The sequence below is a fragment of the Myotis nattereri genome (genome assembly GCF_964212035.1).
Source record: "Myotis nattereri genome assembly, chromosome: 19".
In the NCBI taxonomy this organism is placed as follows: Eukaryota; Metazoa; Chordata; class Mammalia; order Chiroptera; family Vespertilionidae; genus Myotis; species Myotis nattereri.
Genome location: NC_138095.1, coordinates 14,265,556 through 14,293,332, shown reverse-complemented (window position 1 = coordinate 14,293,332; position 27,777 = coordinate 14,265,556). Strand labels below are relative to the sequence as shown.

General features: G+C 45.2%; 1 protein-coding gene across 3 annotated transcripts; it reads left to right on the top strand.

Annotated features, from left to right (window-relative positions):
- Window positions 1-3,736: 3,736 nt before the first annotated feature.
- Window positions 3,737-27,217, top strand: LOC308534933 (olfactory receptor 8B8-like; the record flags this gene model as incomplete). Of its 3 annotated transcripts, none has more annotated exons than XM_081113606.1 (2): window positions 3,737-3,833; window positions 26,385-27,217. In XM_081113606.1, the coding sequence occupies 2 exons, from the start codon at window positions 3,737-3,739 to the stop codon at window positions 27,215-27,217; spliced, it is 930 nt and encodes a 309-aa protein (XP_080969732.1). The 3 variants fall into 3 exon arrangements, with proteins under 3 accessions (XP_080969732.1, XP_080969730.1, XP_080969731.1); XM_081113604.1 differs by lacking the exon at window positions 26,385-27,217 and adding an exon at window positions 15,133-15,919 and having other exon boundaries at window positions 3,737-3,912; XM_081113605.1 differs by lacking the exons at window positions 3,737-3,833; window positions 26,385-27,217 and adding an exon at window positions 14,981-15,919.
- Window positions 27,218-27,777: the final 560 nt, after the last annotated feature.

Here is a 27,777-nt window from a genome sequence, read left to right as displayed (position 1 = left end):
AACCTACAAGCTATGTGTGCTCATCACTTTTAAAGTGGAGATTGATAGGTCTAACCTATATGCTTGTTGTGAGGAATAAACACAGTAAAATAATTTTGCTTTGGGTTCTTTGGATGAGGGTGCCAGTCAGAAACACAGTGTACAGTACCAGATAAGTGCTCAATACAAGCACAAGACTTATTTTTACCGCAGAGCTTTGCTCTTAATTGTACTTGGAAAGATGTAACCCGAATGACAGGTTAGGCCATTAAAAGCCCCATCAAGCATTACCAAGGGCCTAAGAAACACTTCTTCCTTAGGGAGCAGTGATCCTGAGGGAGGCTCTGTAACTAGGTCACTGCGGGCTCTGCTCCACAATAAAACTCATCGGCGTTACCCACGGTGCTGTCTCACCCCTAGAAGCCGGACAGGAGGCTCCAGACAAAGCCAGGCTGGGATCACAGGAGAACCAAAGCCACCGGGAGGTTTTCATTTCTGAAGGAGAGAAGCAGAAGCAGAGGGGTCTGAGCTCTGAGTTGTCACCTCCTTTCCACCAGGGCCATCTGAGTCTCCAGGAGAGAGATGGGTGGGAGCCAGCGCAGTGCAGCACTGTGACTCCAGGCAGAAGGAAGGGAGTGCCTGCCTGGCCCGGTAAGTCTTGGAGCAGAGAGGTTAACCTCCAACCCCGGGAGCCAGACTTGCCTGGGTTGCCCTCTGCTGCCACTTAGAAGGACTGGGACTTGTGCAAGGAACTTACTGGTATGCCCAGTGTCCTCATCTGTTAAAGGGGTTTAATCAGTGCCACTGGCATAGTTAGCACTGGGGTCAACGATCCTTAGGCTGAATTAGTCACTTTACTGTACTACTCCAGGATTTTTTTTTAAATATATTTTTTATTGATTAACATATTACATATGTGTCCTTATCCCCACGTTGCCCCCTACACCCCCCCCCCCCGCTCATGCCCTCACCCCCCCGTTGTCCGTGTCCATTGGTTAGGCCTATATGCTTGCATATAAGTCCTTTGGTTGATCTTTCCCTCTTACCCCCACCCTCCCCTACCTTCCCTCCAAGGCCCGACAGTTCAATCAATGCCTCTCCGTCTCTGGATCAGTGCCCAGATGAGGACTGATTCATCAGTTTATGTTGTTCATTATATTCCACAAATGAGTGAGATCATGTGGTATTTATCCTTCTCTGACTGGCTTATTTCACTTAGCATAATGCTCTCCAGTTCCATCCATGCTGTGGCAAATGGTTAAGAGTTCCCTTTTCTTCTTCCTCTTCTTAAAGATTACCTTTCAGCATTTCATATAATGCTGGTTTGGTGGTGATGAACTCCTTTAGCTTTTTCTTATCTGTGAAGCTCTTTATCTGACCTTCAATTCTGAATGATAACTTTGCTGGATAAAGTAATCTTGGTTGTAGGTTCTTGCTATTCATCACTTTGAATATTTCTTGCCACTCTCTTCTGGCCTGCATGGTTTCTGTTGAGAAATCAGCTGACAGTCATATGGGTACTCCCTTGTAGGTAACTGACTGTTTTTCTCTTGCTGCTTTTAAGATTCTCTCTTTGTCTTTTGCTCTTGGCATTTTAATTATAATGTGTCTTGGTGTGGTTCTCTTTGAATTCCTTTTGTTTGGGGTTCTCTGCGCTTCCTGGACTTGAAAGTCTATTTCTTTCACCAGGTAGGGGAAGTTTTCTGTCATGATTTCTTCAAATAGGCTTTCAATATCTTGCCCTCTCTCTTCTTCTGGCACCTCTATAATTCTGATGTTGGTACGCTTGAAGTTGTCCCAGAGGCTCCTTATACTATCTTCATATTTTTGGATTCTTTTTTCTTTTTGCTTCTGCGGTTGAGTATTTTTTGTTTCTTTGTATTTCAAGTCTTTGACTTGATTCTTGGGATCCTCTTGTCTGCTGTTGGATCTATGTATATTATTCTTTATTTCAGTCAGTGTATGCTTAATTTCTAGTTGGTCTTTTTTCATATCCTCCAGGGTCTCACTAAATTTATCGGCGGTTTCTAGAAAATTCTTGAAAAACCTTATAAACGTGGTTTTGAACTCTATATCCAGTCGTTTGCTTTCCTCCATTTCTGTCATTTGTGACCTGTTTCTTTGTCTCCTCATTTTTTATGCTTCCCTGTGTTGGTAGAGTGGTTTTGTGTGCTAGGTGTCCTATAGGGCCCAGTGGCTCAGCCTCCCCAGTTACCTGAGGTGGACACTCTTGGTGCACCCCCTTGTGGGCTTTGTGCACAGTCTTGTTGTAGTTATGCCTTGATTGTTGTAGGTATCACTGGGAGGAATTGACCTCCAGGCCAATTGGCAGTGAGAATCAGCTGTGTCTGCAGTGGGAGAACTTTTGTGCTGGAGACACCCTTCTGGGGCAAGACTTGCTTCAGTGGGGCTTTGGTGCTCACTGAGTCTGCCCCCTGAGTGTGTCCCTTATGGATCTGAGGAGTTGTAATCTGGATGGTCCCACTCTGACCTCTGGGTACACTGGCTCTTGGATCTAAGGAGGTGCTAATTTAATCTCTGCCTGAGGTTACCCAACAGGAGCTACGAAGAGATCTGCAGATTCCCCTTCCTTTTTTGGAGTTTGGAGGTGCCCAGATGAGGCCCAGCTGTGAAGCAATGCAAGCTGCTGTGGGGCCTTGGGCCTTCTCTTGGAAGTTCTGGGTCTGTCTGGCCCAGCTGTAATTTGTTAGGTAATTTTCAGGTTGCAAAGGGCCAGGGCATTCATATGCAAAAGCCTCTGCCACAGCCTGGGTGGGGCGGGGTCTCAAGGAATCAACAGGGTGGAGCAAGCAGCTATGGCAGATCTTCAGCCCTGCCCTAAGGGGCCTCACGTCTCAGTGTCCCGGTAATAGCTGCAAGCACCTCTGAGGGAAAGCCGCCCTCAAGTTCCGAGTTCTGCCTGCTGCCAGACAGTCCAGTTTCTCACTGTATGAGTCCTGAGTCCCCAGAGACTTCCCGGAACCGGAGTTCAGAGCAGTTGGGAGCTTGTGACTCCCTCCCAATTCAAAAAGACAGCCATGTCCTCAGGTGCCAGCCCCTTTCCTCGCGCGCGCACTCGAGCCTCCGTACCTCTGCACTTTACGTCCGCAGCTCCTCTGAGTCACAGTGTGCTTTTCTCTTTCCTTTTAGTTGTAGAATTTCCACTCAGCCAGCCTTCCTGTAGTTCTGGATGATGTCTGTTTTGTCTTTTTGTTGTATTTTTGAAGTTGTTGTAGGAGGCAGCAATTTCAGTGTTTACCTATGCCGCCATCTTGGTTTCTCCTCCCCAGCATTATTTTCACACATTATTCCACAGCCATCCCAGCTAAAGACCAGGCTACATGACCTCATCTTCCTGTTCTGGTGAGCACTGACCGAAGGTGGACGGTCTAGGCAGGGCCAACTGGCTTCAGCCTCTCAAGAGCACCCAAGAGAAGGTCTTTACAGAACTTGAGCGGGGGCTTTAGAGGGAAGGAAGCGCCAGAGAGGGCAGGCTGCAGGGTCACCCCAGCCTGGCTTTGTGGACTTTCTCCTCAGTTGGATTCGCCCTTACCTGGGAGGCAAATCTCACCCACAGTTACTAGAATGGTTCAAGCCACTTTGGGACCCTAAAGACAGAGATGCAGGTACAAGAAAATGCCATCTTCTTTCAAGTTCAAAACCTGTATTCGAATGCTGTTCTCTAGAATGGGGTTCCTCCCCTCTCTTTCTCTAAGCAATTCTTTTCCTTTTCCCTCCCAGGCTCTCCCAGAGGAGAATGGCTAAAGATAACGCCTCCTTGGTGACAGAGTTTATCCTCTCGGGCTTGACAGACCAGCCAGGACTCCAGCTGCCCCTCTTCTTCCTGTTTCTAGGTTTCTACATGGTCACTGTGGTGGGGAACCTGGGCATGATCACGTTGATTGGGCTGAACTCTCACCTTCACATTCCCATGTATTTTTTCCTCTTCAACTTGTCCTTCATAGATTTGAGTTTCTCGACTACCGTCATCCCCAAAATGCTGACGAGTTTTGTCTCCAAGAAGAACATCATCTCCTATGAAGGATGTATGACTCAGTTATTTTTCTTCTGTTTCTTTGTGTTTTCTGAATCCTTCATCCTGTCAGCCATGGCATATGACCGCTATGTTGCCATCTGCAAGCCACTGTTGTACACGGTCACCATGTCTCCACAGGTGTGTTTATCTCTTTTGCTGGGTGTCTATGGGATGGGGATTTGGGGGGCTGTCGCTCATACAGGAAATATAATGTTTCTGACCTTTTGTGCTGACAACCTTGTCAATCATTATATGTGCGACATCCTTCCTTTCCTGGAGCTGGCCTGCAACAGCTCTTACATCAATTTGCTGGTGGTCTTTGTTGTTGTGGCCGTTGGCATTGGGGTGCCCATTACTACCATTTTTATCTCTTACGGCTTCATTCTTTCCAGCATTTTCCACATTAGCTCCATTGAAGGCAGGTCCAAAGCCTTCAGTACCTGCAGCTCCCACATAATTGCAGTTTCTCTTTTCTTTGGTTCAGGAGCTTTCATGTATCTCAAACCGCCTTCTGTTTTGCCCCTGGACCAGGGGAAAGTGTCTTCTCTGTTCTACACCATTGTGGTGCCCATGTTGAACCCCTTAATCTACAGCCTGAGGAATAAGGATGTCAAATTAGCCCTGAAGAAATCCTTGGACAGAATTACTTTCTTTTGGAAAAGGAAACAAAATGGGTGAAGAATTTTTAATTAGAGTGTTAGTATTACTATTTTTATTATTTACTTATTTTTTAAATATGTTTCATTGATTTTTTACAGAGAGGAAGGGAGAGGGATAGAGAGTCAGAAACATCGATGAGAGAGAAACATCAATCAGCTGCCTCCTGCACACCCCCCACTGGGGATGTGCCCTGAACCAAGGCACATGCCCCTGACCAGAATCAAACCTGGGAACCATCAGTCCACAGGTCGACGCTCTATCCACTGAGCCAAACCAGTCAGGGCTACTGTTTTTATTTTTGATAAGGAATTCAAGCTTCATGCTTTTCTATTCTATATATAAGGGAAATTTTAACTGTCCCAAATGGATTTATTCTCTCTCATTCTCATCCCCTAAATCTTCCTTCTTTATTTTATGAAATAGTTTCTGCGATTACAGAGTTCCCAATATTGAATGGGCCTTCAGAATCACTTAGTCTAGAATTTTATATAATACATCACACTTTGGAGAGGCAGAAGTATTTGTAGGTTGTCCGGGAATATAAAGCTTTCTGGTGGCAGAGGTGGAACTGAAAAACAAAAGTGAACAATTTTGTTGAGTTAGTCTTGGCAAAATGACAAGATCAGTGTCTGATGAATTTTGTAGTGTGGAAGTGGGAAGTATGTTAGGTTTCACAGGCAAGTATGGCGACCACTGCATTGGTGGGTGGAGTAGTAGGGACATAGGTGAGTTACGACTTCCAGGGAAGAGAAATTGAGTTTTATGGGGTATAAAGATGTTTGGTAGAGGTGTCATATCAATGATGAGACAAAGTTTAGAGTGTCATTTCTAGGGTTATCTTGGTTGTGGTCCAAGACAATTGGGAACTGCAATACCTAATATGGTAGTCACGGTCATGATGGTATTGAGCACTTGAAATGTGGTCATCCAAATTGAGACATACTGTAGGTGTGCAGAGTAGGTGTAATATACACCCTGAATCTTGGAAGAATATGAAAATTAATATAAAACATCTCATTGACACTTTTTACTTGATTACATGTTGAAATGATAACATTTTGGGTGTACTAGTATTATGTTAAATAAAATATTTCATTAAAATGAATTTATCTGTTTCTTTTTTAAGGTATCTACTAGAGCAGTGGTTCCTAAAGCCACGACCCTTTAATACAGTTCCTCATGTTGTGGTGACCCCCAATTTCATTGTTACAAATTGAACATAATTAAAGCATAGTGATTAATCACAAAAACAATATGTAATTATATATGTGTCTTCCAATGGTCTTAGGCGACCCCTGTGAAAGGGTCGCTCAACCCCCAAAGGGGTCGCGACCCACAGGTTGAGACCTGCTGTACTAGAGAGTTCAGAATAATATATGTGGCTTGCACTCTGTTTCAATGGGTGACATAGATCTGGAGGATGTCACAGAGCCCTAGGTGGCTGTGGGTACAGATTTACTTATCATGACAGCACCAAGCTGTTGCTTCTTAGGAGAGGCAATTGCTATAGAATTTTCAGGGATTGCAGAAGCCTTGATATTGTAATAATTGCATATGGGTAGGAGATGGTGACCTCATGATAAGTTCATAAATCTGCCATATTAAGTAATAGAAAATGGAGCTTTATATTTTAAAAAATCATTATTTTTAGAGAATTATTTAGAGAATAATTTTTGTCTAAACTCAACAATTATTGGTAAAAGTTCCTTTAAGAAGCAATGGCAAATGAAGTGCTGGGAAATATTTTGACTGATAGACTTTTCCTTAGGAATATTCACTTCTGTTGGGAAATAGAGGACATTTGATTAACTGTTTAATTTTGCCCTTTGATTTTGCTTAATGTTGCCAAAAAGAAAAGAATAAGCATATAAAGGGAGGATTGAAATGAGATTGAATAGGCCCCTGAATTTAGGGAACCTAAAGCCTATGTTATTCGTCTATATTGTAGAATCTATGGATAGATTTATTATTTTATAAAGCTGTGTAGTATCCATTATATGAATATACAATTATTTAACCTGTTAGTAAAATTAGATACTTTCAATTTTTTTGCCTATTATTAATAAAGCTTTTTTAACTGGCCAATAAATGGATTTGTGCTGTCTGTCACTACTTGAGCCTATTAAGCTGAGACAGGGTTGAATCATATATGAGTGTTTATTCCAGTACTGCGGGCAGCATGGGAGAGCAGCAGGTCATCCACAAAAATCTGCTCTGCCCCCACCATAAGCCAGCTGCTTATATTGGGTAGAAGGACAACGATTACATGGGAATGTAGCCAAAGGGTATGCCAATGGGCAGTTAACAGGTAAGGAGAGGCCTGGGGATCCTCAAAGGGCTTAGTGACATGCAAAGGCTGGGGTCTTCAAAGGGCTGGCATTCTGGTTTCTGCAGCAACGTTGTTCATCTTTCCATAATAACAGGCAATGGGGAGGATGGGCTGCATTTCCAGGTGAGGTCCCAGGATTCCGTAACTGCCAACCAGGTTAGAATGTGCCTTCTTTAATCAGAACAAAACAATGATGGTGAATCGAGCATGATTAATATTTCTTACAATTCTAGCTGGTTCCCAATATTCTATTTCTGCCTCCATCACTTTTAGAAACATTTTTGAACATGTATTTTGATTGAACTAAGCAGACAATTCTTTTGGATAATACTTAGGTGTGAATCTGCTGGATCGCAGAGTAGGCTTATGTTTCGCTTTGATAAATACTGCCAAACGGCCCTGGCCAGTCCGGCTCAGTGGGTTGGAGCGTCGTCCTGTACACTAAAAGGTGGCAGGTTTGATTCCAGTCAGGGCACATGTCTGGGTAGTGGGCTCGATCCCCAGTAGGGGGCATGCAGGAGGCAGCAGATTGATGTTATGCTCTCACATCACTGTTTCTCCCTCTCTCCTCCCTTCCTCTCTAAAAATCAATAAAAAATACTTAAAAATTTTTCAAACATGTCAAAAAAAGGATAAAGTTAAAAGATCTAAGAGACAAAGATGTAGCCTCTCATTATCCATGCCAAATAGGCAGTTTTGCTTTGCATATGGTAACAAACTTAATGAGTGACAGGCTGAGAAGTTAAGTTTCAGGTCAATCATCAACATCTATGATTTCAGGCTGGATGGGGAGGTCACACAAGAATAAGAAGATTGTGTTCATTTTAGTCATTAATTTTGTGTTTTGCCAGTATTAAAAACCAGGAGAAGAACATTTTAGGGATCCGTGTATTTCACATGGTTGAGTCTTAGGTGTCTCTGAGGTATTCCAGCGGGGATGTCTGACAGTCTGTTGACAGTACAGGACATAGGTCTGAGCTGGACATATACATTTGGCAGTGTTGTACCGAACACTGCCAATGCCATGGAATATATTTACTAAAGATAAACGATGCTTTATAACTGTGGGTCCCTGGCTTGTTTTGGCCAATGTTGTATGGCATGCATGTCAAACTCGCGGCCCACGGGCCACATGCAGCCCACAATGAATATTTTTGCGGCCCAGCCAATATAACGGTATGTAAGAAACGTTTTAATAAAAACTTCGTAACTTAATTTTTACAATATCCTGTTATACATAATTATTAATAACAAACTACAACGTTCGCTAATGACTGATCACTATAATGGTGTTGCATTCACTTTCCTTATGCGCTATACGCGCAGGCGCACCATTTCTCCCCACTAATACTAGCAGCGAATATTTTAGTACCTGATAGCCACGTCATTAGTCTTGGACTGACTTGTTTGGTGTGGGCAACAGGAAACATTTCGCTTTCAGAGAACGAGAAAAATAGGTTTATCTGCATTATGCTTATTAATTTGTGCAGTTATTCAGTGTCTGGTAAGTTAATGTTCAAGAAAAAATATTAACTTCATTAAAATGTTCTATTAGTTTATGTTAACGATTACTCATTTTTTAAAAAATATATTTTATTGATTTTTTACAGAGAGGAAGGGGAGAGGGATAGAGAGTTAGAAACATCGATGAGAGAGAAACATCGATCGGCTGCCTCCTGCACGCCCCCGACTGGGGATGCCCGCAACCAAGGTACATGCCCTTGACCGGAATCGAACCTGGGACCCTTCAGTCCGCAGGCCGACGCTCTATCCACTGAGCCAAACTGGTCAGGGCATTAACGATTACTCATTTATTTCAGCCCTTTGTATTCAGCATGTCTGTACTGAAATAAATGTACATTTCTATGAAAATTGAAGCTTTTTTTTTTTTGCGGCCCACATACACTTAAACGTTGTTTATTTGGCCCGTGTTAGCCTTTGAGTTTGACATGCTTATTGTATGGCAATAATAATTGAATTATAATAATTTGATAATAATGGAACCTGGTTTCAGTGGAGCCTGGGGGTTGCACCAGTTCATGCTGGCCACATGGATGGACAATGCCTGAGATACCAGCCCACTCGAAGCAGAGCAGACTTCGGATTTTTTTCATTCCAAGAAACAGTCCTGGAGACAAAGTACATCTGGTACAACCCAGTGGTGGGAGGACAAGGAAGCCAGTGCCGGAAAAGGACCCCCCTCCCTGTGCATACTCCCTCCAGCTGCTGCTTTATCCTTTCCTTGTGATAAACCTATTCTGTGACCATACAAGGTTTGAGTGGTGAGTCTTTTCAGCAATGGAATACTTAAGGCAATGAATGCATCATTAACACATCAGCAGGTGATGGGTAAACCATAGGAAGGAATGGAATTACTCTGGGAATTTACATGGGATGAGGGGGATGAGAAAGGTGAGGTTGGAAATTTGAGGCACTAACGCTTAAGGATGGACAAGGAAGAGGGCGGGAGGTGTACTGTACTGAACATCCAGAGGTAGATGGGGCAGGGTTGGATATTCCTGTTTGCAGAGAGGAAATCCCAGGCTGAAAACATGTTTACTTTCCCAAGGCCACACAGCTGGATGTTGAGACTCCTAATCCTGGTTACTTCAACTGCAGCATTCCTTCGGGCCGAAAACTAGTCTTCCGAAAAGTTCCCTAGAGAAAGCTTTGAAAAGTACCAACAACAACAACAACAAAAACCCGCCATGTTCCAGAGGTTCTGTGGCTTTCCTGGCCAACAGAGATGTTAAAAAATAGCAGAACCTTCACCATCCTGCAATTAGGATTTCTGAGACATCTTCATCCAACAAGGAAAGTCTTGTTGTTTTTTGTTGTTTTTTTTAAATATATATTTTATTGATTTTTTACAGAGAGGAAGGGAGAGAGATAGAGAGTTAGAAACATCGATGAGAGAATCATCGATCAGCTGCCTCCTGCACATCTCCTACTGGGGATATGCCCGCAACCCAGGTACATGCCCTTGACCGGAATCGAACCTGGGACCTCTCAGTCCACAGGCCGACGCTCTATCCACTGAGCCAAACCGGTTTCGGCGGAAAGTCTTGTTGTTTTTTTACAAGATTAGTGACTCTGCAGTTTTAGGATAAATTTTTTAAGTCAATTAAGACGTCCCCACTTTTGCCTAGAATAACCTGCCCTCCATCAAATTGCCTTCAAGTAAGGCCTCCTCCTGGCATTTTCTCCCTCCGGCACAATCTTGGAACATGGTATGCCCTTAACACGCCTTGAAATCCTGTATTTTGTATTGCTAGTGTTAATGCAACGTGCTTTTTATAGCAAATACATTCCTCTGATAAATGTCACTTAGAAATAGATTCCTGTTTTCAAAGCCCCAAACTTTGGGGGCTGTGATGAAGCCGAGCTCTGGGCAGCTCCCGACGTGGGAAGGTTTCCAGCTCTTTCTGGCACTGAGTGACTCTCCTCTGCCAGTCCTCCAAATACCTTCACCCTGCAGGTCACAGCCCAACGGTACGGCATCTAGCAGGACTGTCGGTGTTCTGTCAACATCAGCATGTTGCAGATGTCCAAGATCTTTGTCATAAAACCATGTATGAGTAACTACATTATTTGTTTATCTTTTGGAAATGGGTTTGCCCTGTAGCTATTTATCAGAAACCTCTGATGAAGTCCTTAGGATTGGGGGGAAAAGCAAATGTATCCCTGAATTTATCTAGTTTCCAATGTGGGCTTTTACTGAACCATATTTATATTTCTTTCTATTGAGCTTAGTAACTGTTATAAAGAGTGTGCACATTTGTCATTGTGTTCAATATTAGGTATGTCATATTAGGTGTGTAAGTTAAACAGTATTTCAACATGGGATCTTGCCTCATACTCACTTTTAATATAGTCGGGGCTGGAGAACTTCAAATCCCAAAACAGTAGATGAAAAGTAAAGGGCAGAATCTGACCAAGTGGATAAAAAGAGACATGGAAGCCCAGCCGGTGTTGCCCAGCGGTTGAGCATCGACCTATGAACCAGGAAGTCACGGTTCAATTCCAGGTAGGGCACATGCCTGGGTTGTGGGCTCGATCCCCAGTAGGGGGTGTACAGGAGGCAGCTGATCAATGATTTTCTCTCATCATTGATGTTTTTATCTCTCTCCCTCTCCCTTCCTCTCTGAAACCAATAAAAATATATTTGAAAAAAAATACATAATACGTATAATTTACATAAACCTACCAGCAAAGTGCTGGGTACATAGGTTTCACTACATGTTAATTACCCCCCAATGTAGACCTCCACAATTCCTTCTAATTCTACGATTCTATGTTAAATACATATATCATTTATGTATAGATTTGTATGTTAAGGAATTGAAAATGTTTAATGAAAGTAAATGGAGATTAAATATAATGCAGAACCACGTAACTCCTAATGTCTGCTTTCTCCGGCGCTCACTGAGGCCATTGCAAATGAAGACATTCCAGCTGCCATCTTTTCTCTTTGGTGATGTCTGTGCCTCTTCTCAGGAAGCTGTGACTTGTGTCTGGCCAACTGGTGTGAGTGTTGCTCAATGCCCTTGAGGCCAACCTTGGGCCACTAGAAGCCTGAGGGTTAATCGTGTGCAGGGGAGACACTGTATTGCATTTACATGTATTACGCGTGAAGTGACATAAATAGACCATAATTTTTAAAAAGATGGAAAAAATAGAAATAGGTGATAAAGAAGCACTATATAGAGATTCAAGTTTTCGAAAGAGGGCAGCTCTGTAACTAAAGGAGCGCAGTTAAGAATAGCGCTTCCCACACTGCTTCCTCCTTGGGCTTCATCTGCTCTTTAGGGAACATGACTTTAGTGAAAAACCCCAGCTGAGAAGATTTTTGAAATGTAGTTCCCATGGCAACAGGCTCTGAAGTGACATAAATCCAGAGGAACTTTGCTGGGTGGTTCTATCATCCAAACAAGGATCCTCCAAAGCTCAGGCAGAAAAGTCAACTTGTAATGAAGCTTGAGTCTTCTCTGCTTTCTGCGCCTCAGGGAGCCCTTTTCCTATGGGGCTTGTTGCAGGTTTGTAATAAGGATTTCTTTTCTTCCATTGTGATTTGATGACAGGGGTTGGGATGTATTGTTATCACCATGGCCGTGGCAGATTTCTCAGTGTAAGATTTCTGCTTTAGGCCTGTTGTTGCTGAGCAGTGACCAAGCTAGATCCCCGTGTGGAGGACTGGCAAGCAAATGTCACCCAACACTTACACATACAGCACGTACACAGGACAGATACAGGGGTTGTCATTATCTTGCCAAGTAGCACAGGCAACTGCCAACATGGCTCTGACTATAAACCCCGTTCATGATGACTCCAGCTCTCCCATCCTGACCAAAATATACCTCTCATCAATTGAGTGCTGTGTGAAATTCCATCATGAGAGATCTGTTTGTGGGTTAGAGATGTCTTCATTATTACTTTTTTAATGAATGGAAGAGGGCCTGGAATGTGGATGATCTTTATAAGACGGTGCTGATGAATGTGTGAGATCTTTCCTGAGAGCGGGTTTTAACGGAGAATCAAAGGCAGAACAGGTATTAGGACTCCGAGTATTTGGGGAGGAGGAATGTTGACTGAGATTAGAAATGGGTACAGAAAGAGAAGGTTGGAGACGGTCAAGGAAACCTCTCCTGACTTTGTAATTTGGCCTTTGTGGTATGGAAGAGTGTGGCTATTTGAAAAATAGGGCATCGGTGGTGAGACAGGAAGTAGGGACAAGGTAAATAGTCGAGGGCCTTGAACCTGTCTGTGGATTAAGCATGTTGGAGAGATGGACCTGAGATATATAGTTTTGAAGAAAAGATATTCCTTCAGAGCTCCGCTAACTTCTGTCAGCTCTCCCCTCCCACCTTACAGTGGCCTCCCGCTGGCCCCTTTCAGCATGATCTAGCTCATAGCAATCCTTTCCTCTAAGCCCCCAAAATGTGATGTGGCTGTACTGAGCTCAAGTAAGACTGAAAGACTGGGATACAGGGGGATAAGTTTTGCCATGAGAGAGGGGGAGTTAGAAACAGATCAAAGCCAGCAAGACAGCGAAACAAACGTTGCTGGGTCCAGTGGGATGAAGGACATCAAGCTACAAGGCCGTCACCCTGAGGGTCACTCTGAGCGTCCTGGAGCCTGAAAGGGAGCTGGGAGGTTAGAGGACGGGGCCCATCGAGGAGAATTCCAACAGTTAAGCAGTTGGGGGAGGGGAGGAAACAGTTCTTAACTAATGGGGATTGTTCTTCACGGTCAAGTTCAAATTCCAAGAGATGAGAGAGAAGATTTGCTTCTCCCTGGACTGGTATTGGGCAAGTCCTGTGATACACTGAAATGTAAGTGGTGTGTACAGCACACTCCTTGAACTTACATAGCATTTTATTTTTACCCTTTCTAGATCTTACACCTTTTTTTTGCATATTTAGTTATATGTGTTCTCTCATCTTTTCCAAGAGAATGTCAGAGCCTTGAAGGCAAGATTTTATACATTCCACTAGAGGCCCGATGCACGAAATTTGTGCAAGGGGCTCAGCCCTCGAGCCGCAGTGGCTTGTCTCGGCCCTCGCAGCCTTGGCTTCATCCAGAAGGTCGTCCCGGAGGTCGTTTGGCTGTCCAGTCTAATTAGCATATTATGCTTTTATTATTATAGACTATTTCTCACAGGGAGACATTAAACACTGTTGTTAAGAATGCCTGATTTGGAGTTACATCTGTTAAATTACAGCTCTAAAATGGGAGTGATAAAACCCAGGTAATAAGATTGAAGGGAATTAAAATGAAGTATTATATTTAAACTAGAGGCCTGATGCATGAAAATCATGCAAGAGTAGGCCTTTCTTCCCCTGGCTGCCGGCACCGGCTTCCCTCTGGCACCTGGGACCCGGGCTTCCCTCGAAGCCAGGAAGGATGGAAGGACATTGGGTCTAATTAGCATATTACGCTTTTATTATTATAGATGGTATTGATCCTGGCACACTGAGGTCAGTAAGTGTTAGGACAGGAAGCGTGTTGGGGACACATAAGAAGTGTGCAATAAGTGATAGCTGATTATTTTTGCACAATGCTTTGCATTTTACTGAGCAGATGTTCATTGAACAAATAATGTTTTTAAACCCCCACTCAGATATTATCAAGGGGATAAGCAAAAGTTCCTCCTTTTTAAAGTTAGTTTCTAGGGGCTGTGATCCCAGGGGAACCTCTGGCTTCCTACTTCTAATCAGGTCCCCAGATCTCTAAACCCAGAAGAAAACTGCTCTGTTTCCTGTCACCAGCTGGCACTGATCACAGGGGAGAATGCTGGCTCCCTCCCCCAAACCCCAAGATAGAAAAAGCCTCAGGGCAAAGCCTCAAACAGCTACCACGGTCCTTTAGCTCCTTTAGCTCGGAAGGAATTCTAAGTCAGTCCAAGCAGGACAGAAGCTACAGGACTGTTGTTAGTACCTTCATCCGGGTTAGCATTGTGACCAGTTAGTTATCTGTCTGAACGGCTAAGGAGAAGGTGCACCCCTGAAACTTCAGGCTGAAGGCGGGTGAGTGACTGAATCTGGGATGAACTCTTCCTAAGTCGCCCACCTCAGGTGGTAACAGCCTGAAGGAAGATCGCCTCACCTTTTCACTGTCTAACTTGACCGTGAGGTGCACGCTCCAGACAGTGGGCCTGGCTCTAACCTCCGAGAGGACTTTCCCCAGAGATTGAGCACAGCTTTGATAAACTCGGGCAGAAACCAGAGTAGGAAGGACACAATCAATGGGCCAAAGGAAAGCTCTGGAAGCTCCTCGGTGCATCCTGGGGACCCTCACTGCGGAAGCAGGCCCCCCTCCTGAGGCAGAGTCCAGGGTGTTGGGAGAACAGACCCCAGGCATCCAGAAAGCCTTTCTGCTGAGGTCCAATGTCCGCCTGAGGGGATCTAATTCTCAGGAACGGGGAGGTGAGCGTCTCTCTCTCTCTCCCTTTGTTCCACAGAACGCCCTAAGCGAGGATGGTGGCTGAGAATTCCTCTGTGACAGACTTCATCCTCGCAGGCCTAACCCACCACCCGGGGCTCCAGCTGCCCCTCTTCTTCTTGTTCCTGGGCTCCTACCTGGTCACCGCAGTGGGGAACCTGGGCTTGCTCACACTGATCGGGCTGAGCTCTCACCTGCACACCCCGATGTACTTCTTCCTCTATAATCTGTCCCTCATAGATTTCTGCTATTCCACCGTCATCACTCCCAAAATGCTGATGAGCTTCGTCTCGGAGAAGAACGTCATCTCCTACGCAGGGTGCATGACTCAGCTCTTTTTCTTTCTTTTCTTTGTCGTCTCTGAGTCCTTCATCCTGTCAGCCATGGCATACGACCGCTACGTCGCCATCTGTAACCCACTGGTGTACACAGCCACCGTGTCTCCCCGCGTCTGCTTACTTCTTTCGTCCGGGGTCTATGTGATGGGGTTTGCTGGGGCCATGGCCCACACCGTGTGCATGGCCAGACTGACCTTCTGTGCCAACAATCTGGTTGACCACTACATGTGTGACATCCTCCCCCTTCTGGAGCTCTCTTGCACCAGCACCCACGTGAACGTGCTGGTAGTTTTCGTGGTGGTGGGCATCGACATAGGTGTGCCCAGCCTGACCATCTTCATTTCTTACGCCCTCATCCTCTCCAGCATTCTCCATATTCGTTCCACCCAGGGCAGGTCCAAAGCCTTCAGCACCTGCAGCTCCCACATGATTGCAGTTTCTCTTTTCTTTGGGTCCGGAGCATTCATGTACCTCAAGCCATCTTCTCTTTTACCTCTGAGCCAGGAGAAGGTGGCTTCCTTGTTCTACACCACTGTGGTGCCGATGCTCAACCCCTTAATCTACAGCCTGAGGAATAAGGATGTCAAAGTTGCTCTGAAAAAAACCTTAAGCAAAAAAACAAATTCATTCTCCTGAGAAAGGAGCAATAGGGACTTTAGGAAAGGCACTGTTTTCCTTCACAGATGATTCAGGTTTCGTTGGTTGCATGGAAGAAGTTTCAACTCTTTCTCAAACAAGTTTAGCCTTCCCATTTTATTTTATTTTAATATATATTTTATTGATTTCAGAGAGGAAGGGAGAGGGAGAGATAAGACATCAATGATGAGAGAGAATCATTGATCAGCTGCCTCCTGCACCCCCCACACTGGGGATCGAGCCCAACAACCAGGGCAGGTGCCCTGACCGGGAATCAAACCATGACCTCCTGGTTCATAGGTCAATACTCAACCACTGAGCCACACCAGCCGGGCTATCCTTCCCATTTTAAATGTCCTTTAATTTTTAAATATTCTTAAGACTATAGGATACATTTTGTAGATCTTAAGAGTCTTTTAGCCCTAACCAGTTTGGCTCAGTGGATAGAGCGTCGGCCTGCGGACGCAAGGCTCCCAGGTTCGATTCCGGTCAAGGGCACCTTGGTTGCGGGCACATCCCCAGTGGGGGGTGTGCAGGAGGCAGCTGGTCGATGTTTCTAACTCTCTTTCCCTCTCCCTTCCTCTCTGTAAAAAATCAATAAAATATATATTTTTTAAAAAGAATCTTTTAATTCCATTCTCTCATGTTTCTGAGAATAGATACAGGCCTGGGCACCTCCCCTGAGGTCACTCAGTTACTCAGCAGCAGAACTGGGAGGAGAATCCAGGCTCTTGGTTTCTAACATCGCTTGTTATGGCTCCTTTTCTTTCTCCCGTAGCCCTGGACGCTTTCATTTCAAATGTGAGCTCCTCTACGACGCTAAAATCTAGTCCCGTCTATGGAAATTAGTCAAGGGCTAATTTTAAATATCACATTTTTGCAAGAAAGTAGGAGGTTTAGGATTTGGTTGATTTGGTCTTGGCTAAATGACCAGACAAGTTCTGGAAGAATTCTGCAGAGTGTGCGGGGGAAGTGTGCTAGGACCCACGAAGTGTTAAGCGTGGCACCGCCTGAGACTGTCGTGTGCAGTTTCGGGCACTTGGACTTAAGGGTTGGGCAGTGCTGGGAGGAAGACGTTATACAGGTCAAGGTGATGAAGGACAGGATTTGGGAATGACTTCCACACAATCGTTTCTTTGCTCCATTTCAAACTGTGCTTGTAAAGTCGGGGGGAAGAAGTCTGTAGCTCCCAGCTCAGATAAGGATCTGGCGGTGATTTCAGAAGCACAGAGAGCCTTGTATCACCAGCCCGTACTCAGATTAGCGCCACCCAGCAGGTGGTCAGAAGTAGAAATGACTGTTACCACTGACTGTTACTGTACTGTGTGAGGTGGGGGGTAAAACAGGGGGTGGGAGGGTATTCTCTGTGGACTTCCCCAGGTCTGCTTTCCAGGACCTTATCCAAGTCCTGGCAGCCATTCCCTAATGGATCTTGCATCAACACCTTTATCTTTATCTCTTGCCCTCTGGTTTCCGTCCGGTTGGGATAGGCCAATGGCAGCGTCCAGCGGGGGGAATCAGCGGGTAGGCGTGTGCTGCTGTGAGTTCACTTCCCTGACTTCCTCCCAGCGGGGCTACACTGTCAGTCACCCAGCACCCATGTCCTTCCTGGTCACAGCGCCTGCTCGGTCCTCTGTGTCTTCATGCCGGTGGGTGGGGGTGTGTCTGCCTTGGGAGCCTCAGGAGCCCTGTGTCTTTTCTCTCAACCAACCTTGGGGGCCCCCCCACCCCAACCCCACCCCCGCACACAGTTCCTACCTTATATGTTTCCATTACTCGGTTCGGGGAGTCCTCTGTTGCCTGCTGGGGCCCTGACTGGTACTTTTTCCAGGAGAGGATGGGGAGTTGCACAGCTCAGGTGTGGAAATCCACCTCCCAGTGGCACTTAAAGGCAGGTGGTGGTGCCTCTTGGTTTAAAAGAAAAATGTAAGTGAAAATTTTTGTGAAGCAACGATATGTGAGATGCTGTGAACACACTTTTGACTTACCAGGTTCTCTTTGGGAAGCTGCTCTTGTGTCTGGAAAAATGACATTTGGGTGGATAGAGAGTTTTGCCTTTGGGATGGCACCGGTCAGCAAACATGAATTCAAAAGAATGAGAGTGAAGCGAGAGAACGGGGCTTTAGGCGGCACAGAATCGGTGGGCAGTGCTGGATGTGGGCGACCGTGGCGGGGAAAGGAGACCAGACAGACGCAGAAAGAGCAGGGACGTGGGAACTGGAGGGTAGAATCAGATTTGAACTCTCAGCTTTTACTCTGCAGCCGAGTAACCAAGTTATTCGATGTCTCTGAGCATCAATGCCTTTACCTTCAACTTTTTTTTTTTTTTTTTTAGAATTACTAAGACAATGAAATAAGTGCTCAGTTAATTTTCTTTCCATCCCTGCTAGGTCCTCTGCCTCCTGCTATCAACATTTCCACAGATTTATTGTTTGGACTTGAGGCAAGTATTTGCTCTTTCTGTGCTCATGCCCGATTCTATGAAAATGATTATGCTCCATCAGATTATTTCTGCATTCCATCCCATATATATTGTATATTGACTAAGTAACACATGTTCATTTAAAATTATTACCAAAGAGAGAAAAAGCTCCTTTTACTCCAGTTTTCTGGCCCTCCTGTCTCTTCCCCAGGGCCCATCCCAATTGCCTGTTGGTTGTATATTTTTAGATGGTTGGAGGCATGTAGGAGGCAGCCAATTGATGTTCTGATCTCACATCAATGTTTCTCTCCCCCTCTCCCTACCTCTCTCTCTAAAAATCTTTTAAAAAAAAATTACTGTGCCATTGGTTCCTTAGATGTTAAACATCATAATTATTATTGGTATCGCCTACATTGCACTTAAAAAGCTAGCCAGATGATTCATTAAATGCATTTCTGTTTACCCAGCATAGAAACTTCTTATTCATTCTACTAACTAGCGTAATTTAGCTTATTAAAGCAAAGAGGAGTCATCAAAGAATTGAATGTTTTAAAAAAAAGTTGTGCAGGAGTATGAAAAATTGTCTCTGAAATGTAACACGTGTGTTTATTTTATCCTCCAAACCCCATCGGAACAACATTTCCTTGGAAGGGGAAAGATGGTTTAAAATAAAGCAAAGCATGGAGGGAGAGTTTGTGACACCCCTTTCCAAAGGTAATTTTGACAGGTGTGTCTGCCTTCATCTCAGGGATCTGAGAAAGGTGCCCCACAACCTGGGGTGCTTCCCCCGTCCCCACTCCCTGCACACAGCCTCCTTAACCTCCAGTCCCCTTATACCATCCAGGCTTGTTCACTGCAACGGCAAGCGTCAGTCCTGGTTAACTTGGGACAAAAAAAAAAAAAAAAAAAAAGTGTTAATTGGCAAGAAATGGGACTCTTAGTTCATAGACTCTTAGAACAAGCTGAGGAACCAGCTCTTGGAGCCAGGAAGGATTGAGAGGAGGCCAGGGGTGGAATTGCAGCCAAGCTACACCACAGAGCCATCTGGTCAGTCTGTGCTGCCCCCTCCTGCTGGCACCACCAGTCCCAAAATGTGTCATCCGTTGCTAGAGTCTTTATCTTTGTCTTTGCCAACATGAATGTTCCTGTTTCTTTGTGTCACTTGCCCCACACTTTGGTCCTGCCTGGCAACGTGACTGGTGGAGTTCAGGTCTTACCAGTGATGGCGAACCTATGACACGCGTGTCAGAGGTGACACGCGAACTCATTTTTTTGGTTGATTTTTCTTTTGTTAAATGGCATTTAAATATATAAAATAAATATAAAAAATATAAGCCTTTGTTTTACTATGGTTGCAAATATCAAAAAATTTCTAGATGTGACACGGCACCAGAGTTAAGTTAGGGTTTTTCAAAATGCTGACACGCCGAACTCAAAAGGTTCGCCTTCACTGTCTTGCGTTCTCTGGCGAGATTTCACGGCAGGAGGCCTGGTCCTGGCTCCAGCCAAGGCTCACACCAGAGCACGTTCTCAGGGCGTTCACTCCTTCCTAAACACCGAGGGAGGCTCCGTGCGGGACAGTCACAGACAAGCAACGCTTTTTACCCCTTCTTACATTTTAGTTTTAAACCTGAATTTCTCTTCCTCAGGGAGGCTTTCCCTGAGTTTCCAGGCTCAGGAGGGCATCCCTGTTAAATGGAGCTTCTTGCTCGCACATTTATTGCATTTCTAATGAGTTATGTGTAAGTATCTGTTTATTGTAGGTTTCTCCATCTGGGTTATATATTTGAAAGGGGAAGAGCTATAATGGTTTTGATTGTTGCTTTATTCTTAAAGCAAAGCACAGGGTCCAGAATGTGGTAAACGCTCTTTCCATATCTGTTGGACCTCCTCCATTTCTATATTTCTTAAATTATATTTCTTTGTTACACACTCTTTCCTCTTCACCCCCTTCAGCTGATGCTGACTTCTGGGTAATTTCTGTAGGTCTACCCTCCAGTTTACTTATTTTCTCTTCACCCGTGTCTAATAGGCTGTTTAACATATTCATAGAGTTTTAAATTTCAACTATCGTGTTTTCAATTCTAAAAGTTATATTTGACTTTTTAAAAGTCTGCCTTGTTAATTTTATTGTTATCTTCATTTGTAACTTTCAATTTGCTCTTTTTTTCCTTGAACAGATTAAGTACATTTAAATTGTATTCGGTCCCTGATAAGCCTAGCAAATTCGCAGGTCTGTTTCTGTAGCTTGTGGTTCATCTTTCATGGTAATTCTCATTCCTAGTGGCCCAATTTGTGTTTGTTACGTGATTTCCATTAAGGGCTCATGATCTTTGAATACTTATGGATTTATACATATGTATAAATATCTGATGTGTACATATCTGGATTTAAATTATATTCTCCAGAGAGGAATTTTTTTTATTACATGTATAATATGGGTTTTTTTCTTATTACATGTATAATTTCTAACCACACAGAAGTAGTTAGAAATTCATAGGGGATATTTTTTTTTCTTCTTTCCACTCTTCTACAGCCAAGACCAAGTCAGATACATATCTCTGCCTTCTTCTTCTGTGGGCTTTTTCTTCCTCTAATTTATTTATTTTTTAATATTTTTATTGATTTCAGAGAGTAAGGGAGAGGGAGAGAGGGCTAGAAACATCAATGATGAGAAAGAATCATTAACTGGCTGCCTCTTGCATGCCCCCTACTGGAGATTACTAAACAATCAAAGATGTTTACTAGTAATAATTTTAGTGTTAAAAAGTTTGGTAGGATGATTTATTAAAATATTAATTTGTTCATTTATGTTTTAAGTAAACTTTTCATTTAATCTTATCTAATAAAAGAGAAACATGCAAATTGACAGTACCTCTGCTACACTCACAAGCCACGCCCACAAGCCATGCCTGCCAGCCAATCAGAGCAACAATATGCAAATTAACCCAACCAAGATGGCGGCTGGCAGCCACAGAGCTGGAGCAAGCAGGAGGCTTGGTTGCCTCGGCGATGGAGGAAGCCAAGCTTCCTGCCTGCCCTGGCCAGCTGTAGCCTCCGCTCAAGGCAACAAAGTTTCAATTATAGAAGATAAATAAATCCCAGATACCTGTTTCCAGCCAGCCTCGCTGGGAGCTTGGGTCACTGGGGGCCGTGGCCAGCCTGCAAACAGCCATCAGCCCCTCACCCAGGCTGGCCACACCCTCATGGGGTGAGGGTCCCCACTGGGGGGCTTTGACAGCCTTCAAACAGCCATCAGCCACTCACCCAGGCTGGCCACACCCTCATGGGGTGAGGGTCCCCACTGGGGCCTTGACCAGCCTGCAAACAGCCACGAGCCCCTCACCTAGGCTGGCCAGGCACCCCAGCAGGGACACCCACCCTGAAGGGGCTGTGTCCAACCTGCAAACAGCCATCAGCCCCTCACCCAGCCTGGCCAGGCACCCCAGCGGGAACCCCACCCTGAAGGGGGTGTGGCCAGTCTGAAAATGGCTCTCAGCCCTTCACCCAGGCTGGCCAGGCACCCCAGCAAGATCCCCACCCTGATCCAGGACACCCTTCAGGGCAAACCAGCTGGCCCCCACCCATGCACCAGGCCTCTATCCTATATAATAAAGGGGTAATATGCAAATTGACCCTAACAGCAGAACGACTGGGAATAACTGGTCACTATGACACACACTGAACACCAGGGGTCAGATGCTCAATGCAGGAGCTGCCCCCTGGTGGTCAGTGCACTCCCACAGGGGGAGCTCTGCTCAGCCACAAGCCAGGCTGATGGCTGCCAGTACAGCGGTGGTGGTGGGAGCCTCTCCCACCTCCTCAACAGCGCTTAGGATGTCCGACTGCAGCTTAGGCCTGCTCCCCGCTGGCAAGTGGACATCCCCTGAGGGCTCTCGGGCTGCCAGAGGGATGTCTGACTGCCAGCTTAGGCCCAATCCCCCAGGGAGCGGGCCTAAGCCAGCAGGTGGACATCCCCCGAGGGGATCCCAGACTGCGAGAGGGCACAGGCCGGGCTGAGGAGCCCCCCCCCCGCCGACCCCCCCCCCCCCCGAGTGCACAAATTTTTGTGCATCGGGCCTCTAGTTGTAACATAAGAATATTAGCTTGATGAATTTTTTACAAACTGAACACATCCATGGAACCAACCCCTCTCAGAAGCACCCTGAAGCGCCTTCACTTTCCTCTGCAGCCACTAGCCCATGACTTCCCAGCCACAAATAACGGCTATCTGACTTCTGACACCAAGGATTAGTGTCCTTGCTTTCGAACCTCATGTAAATGAAATCATTAAGTATGGTTTTGGTGTTTGGCTTCTTTTGCTCCGTAATAGGTTTGTGACATTTATGTACTATGTTATTAACTTTCATAGCTATATGGAGTGCTACTTTATTAATATCCTACAATTTATTATACAGTCTGTAGTCGATTGACATGTGGGCTGTTTTCACAATGGAGCAATTATGTATAACAGTGCTATGAACGTTCTTGGCATGTCTTTAGGTAAACATGTGTACTTATTTTTATTGGGTATATACCGCAAAGTAAAACTGCAAGTCAAAATATATACATACGCCCAAGTTTGTTAAGTACTACTACTAATAATCAATTTATTGTGCTGTATACAATGACATACAACAATGTACCAATGATTACAATGTGAAGTTGTACCAATATTTATTCCTTGTACCGATGTAATTCCTCTTCCTTTATCCCTCTTCCACGTATTTCAGGCAGATATCTAGTGTTTGCAATTCTTTGCTTTAGGGTTCAGAGCTAAGTATAAACCAGAAACAGGTTGCAGTTAATGCCCTTCTCATTTCTAAAGCCTAAATTGACTGGAGAGATAATATTGATTGGCCAGGAAGAGTAGATTCTTTTAATGAGAACTAAGAGGGCAAGGAAGGTAAAGGACTGAGAGAGATTCCCTTGGTCCGAACTAGGATGGAGGCCAGGGGGTCTAGGAGATAGCAGAGCCCGGAGGACCTGAATAGCTACTTATGCTTATTTTAGTAAAGTGACTATATCATTTGTTATCCAAATCCAGACGCCTGAGAGTGATAGGGTGTGTACTAATAATTATAGTGATAATGGGTGGAAATCCATACTTTTCCAGGCAAACTGGGATTATTTTAGGTGGTCTCCATGGAAACTTGTAAGTGCAGTTGCTCACGTCTTTGAAAGTTTCTTAGAATCTTCACGTAGCAGATCGTAGGGAGAGCAGCTTCGTCACTGGAGAATGCCCGGATTAAAAACTTGAGGTACAGCTCCTGTTACACCGTGAGCCTGCACGCGTTTCTAAAGTGAATTCATGCAGGTGAGTGTGTGTGCTTTCTTACTTATTCAGGGAACATTTTGATCTTCTCCTATATAGCAAAGGCCTGTGTGGCCCTTAGTAGAGCTGAGAGCAGGTGGTCTTCATGGTGGTGGTGTCTTCACTGTTCTGAGCAGATCATGGAGCTAGAAACACGTCATCTGAGGTGCTCTCTCTGTAGCACCTGCAACTCTGATCTAACTTTTTGTTGTTGTTGTTGTTGTTATTCTCAAAACTCCCTTCAGAAACTTGGGAATGAGCCCTGACTGGCTTGGCTCGGTGGATAGGGCGTCGGCCTGCAGACTGAAAGGTCCCAGGTTCGATTCCGGTCAAGGGCATGAACCTTGGTTGTGGGCACATCCCCAGTGGGGGGTGTGCAGGAGGCAGCTGATCGATGTTTCTCTCTCATTGATGTTTCTAACTCTCTATCCCTCTCCCTTCCTCTCTGTAAAAAATCAATAAAATACATTTAAAAAAAAAAACAAAAAACTTGGGAATGGTGGCTAACATAAGTCTGGGACCACACTTCCTTAAAGTCAAGATTAAGTATTAGAGTTAATGAAGGAGAGGGAAAGCGAGGCCCCAACCTTCCACAGGAGGTCCCTGAAGTAAAAGGGAAGTGTGAAGGGAACACCTGAGTCCCGAGGTGCTGCGTAAGCATCATGATCCCAGCCATAAACAAAGATTGCAATTTCTTCCCTGCAGGGACCATCAGAAAAATTCCCAGGGGAAATGGTGCCTAATGAGGTGCCTGAGGCCATCCAGTAGCATAAAGCTCTCATGACATGCTAGCCCGGGTCCTGGTGAGATGGAGGGTCGCTATTTTTTTCTCCTGAAGTTGACTTAGACCAGCTGAGAAAGTCCACACAGAAAACTTGGTCTATTCCTAGAGCATCTGGAGACTGGGGTCCCTAGAAGCTCTGATTCTCAGCACCAGGGGCACCAGAGGAGTTCATACCTGAAAGCTGTCTGCTTTATGCACTAGCACCATCTTCTCCTTCGGGCTAATGGAGAAAGGGATGCACACGGCCCAGCACTGAGGGAGCCAGGAAGAAGGAAGGGGAATGTCTGAATCCCATCTTCTCAGATGAGCTTCTTGGTAAACCCACAACCAGCAGGTCTAGGATGTATTGATCCTTCCCCTGCTCTCAGCACTGACTTTGATGGAGTGAAGGGGCTTATAGGAGGAAGGTGAGTAGGGGATAGAGGACCCCATGTCTGGCTGGGAGAGGGAGGCAGAGAGGGGGAGACATAAGAGCTCTCCGTACATCCTAAAGCAGTGGGCTGTGGGTTGTACTCCTGGCTCTTGGGGTGTCTTTCTGGGAGTCCTTGGGCAGCCAAGTGAGGTATTCAATCTCACCTCTCAAGAGGGAACAGAATTCTTTTTAAAAATATATACTTTTATTGATTTTAGGAAGGAAGGGAAAGGGAGAGAGAGATGGAAACATCAATGATTAGAGAGAATCACTGATCGGCTGCCTTCTGCACGTCCTCTACAGGGGCTCGAACCCACAACCCGGGCATGTGTCCTTTGACTGGAATCGAACCCAGGGACCCTTCAGTCCACAGGCCGATGCTCTATCCACTGAGCCAAACCAGCTAGGGTGGGAACAGAATTCTTGCTGCTCATGCTAAGAAACTCTAGCCTAGATTCATGATCACCCAGGGGAGCTGAGATATCGTCACAGGCATGTTGAGAATAGCTAAGCTGGGGGCATAAATGAGAGAGCGTTACCAAACCAAAGTCCAAGGGCCCGATGCTTCAAAAGGCCAAAACTCAACACATCAGGGTTTGAAGTAAGTAAAGGTTTATGGATTGAAAAGGTGCCAACCAAGAAGATGGGGGACCTGCCGAAACCGGTTTGGCTCAGTGGATCGAGCGTCGGCCTGCGGACTGAAAGGTCCCAGGTTCGATTCCGGTCAAGGGCATGTACCTGGGTTGCAGGCATATCCCCAGTAGGAGATGTGCAGGAGGCAGCTGATCGATGTTTCTCTCTCATCGATGTTTCTAACTCTCTATCTCTCTCCCTTCCTCTCTGTAAAAAATCAATAAAATATATTTAAAAAAAAAGAAGAAGATGGGGGACCTAGTGGTGCCTCAAATTCATCTTGCTTGCTGGACTGGGTTAGGGGGTTTTAAAAGGCTAAGGGGAACAGGTGTGCGGAAGTGCTGGTGGGACAAGTGTTCGCTGGAGGACCTTGGAACTTGGCCATTTATGGTAAAGGGATGTCAACACCAGATCTTCCTGGACAACAGACCCTTGGCTTCTGTTGTTCAAGGGTTCCGTTGTTCAAGTTCCGGTTATGTCCCGGTCCTTTGGTCCCATCGGGGTGGGGCCGGGGAGGGGGACGTGCAAGATTTTGGTTCCAGGCGCAGCTGGGGCCCAAGGTCTCTCATCTGTGCATGCTTCACCTGCATGGCTTGTGGTTTTGGTCTGTTGTCTCTGAAAAGCAACTGAGCTCCTCATCAAACAGAACAGAACCATTCTGAGCTGGTTCCACAGTTACAAGGAGAAAGGCAAAAGGGAGGGCGTCTATACATGGTCTCATCTCTCCTATCATCCATGCTTGTGCCTATCACCAATCTATTGTATTTTACCCCTTGTTTCCACAGACAGCTCCCCAGAAGAGAATGGTTCTGAGAAACATCTCCTCAGTGACGGAATTTATCTTTGGGGGATTCTCAGAACAATCAGAGGTCCATGTCCCCCTCTTCTTCCTGTTCTTAGGGCTCTATGTGCTCACTGTGGTGGGCAACTTGGGCCTGATCACCTTAATTGGTCTGAATTCTCGCCTTCACACTCCCATGTATTTTTTCCTCTTCAACTTGTCTTCGATAGATCTCTGTTATTCTTGTGTCTTTACTCCCAAAATGCTGCACGATTTTGTGTCAGAAAATATCATCTCTTACGCGGGATGCATGACTCAACTGTTTTTCTTCTGCTTCTTGGTCAATTCTGAGTGCTATGTGCTGGTATCCATGGCCTACGATCGCTATGTGGCTATCTGCAATCCTCTGCTGTACCCGGTCACCATGTCCCCCCAGGTCTGTGCTCTGCTGATGTTGGGTTCATATGCGGTAGGGTTTGCTGGGGCCATGGCCCACACCGGAAACATGCTGAGACTGACCTTCTGTGGTTCCAACATCATCGACCATTATCTGTGTGAAGTTCTCCCCCTCTTGCAGCTCTCCTGCACCAGCACCCATGTCAACGAGCTGGTGTTTTCTATTGTTGTTGGGATGGTCATTGCAACATCCAGTATCAGCATCTTCATCTCTTATGCTTTGATTCTCTCCAGTATCCTCCGCATTCCTTCTGCTGAGGGAAGGTCCAAAGCCTTTGGCACATGTGGCTCCCACGTCACCGCCGTGGCTCTGTTTTTTGGGTCAGGGGCCTTCACCTATTTAACAACATCTTTTCCGGGATCTGTGGGCCGGAGTAAATACGCTTCAGTCTTCTACACCAACGTTGTGCCCATGCTTAACCCTTTGATCTACAGTTTGAGGAATAAGGATGTTAAACTTGCCCTGGGCAAAACCCTGAAAAGAGTGCTTTTCTGATGGTTCTGTTTGTATCAATGAATTACTGAGAAGCATCATAGTATCTTTTGATCGACAGGTGGGGAGATTTTCATCTTGTTTCTCTAGTAGGATCTTCTCCCCACTTTAAAAATTAGAAACGTCTTACTTATACTCTTCTTGGGGATTATACTATGTTGTACTACTTAAACTGGTCCGTTGTATGAATTTAGCATTGATTAAGTGGTTATAATTGACTTGACTCTATAGTAGGCCCAAGAGATTAATAAGATGAGGCCCCACACATTCCCTCCTTTTCTCGGTAGGCTAACTGGGTTCTTGCCAGTGACATGTCTGGTTGGGAGATGGAGCAAATGGTGGTATGAGGGGCCAAGAGAGTGAATTTGGGTTTTTTTCTATAGGATCAGCCTTAGCAAAGACCAAACGTAGATACCTTGGGGACATAGGTAAGATAGTCTTCCAGTCCCCAGAAAGATTGCTTGGCTAGGAAGATCATACATTGTCTCTTTCATATACATAAATGTGCATGCAAGAGAAGGCTTCCCCCGAAAGTTCTTCACATAGTCTGAACTGTAAAGATA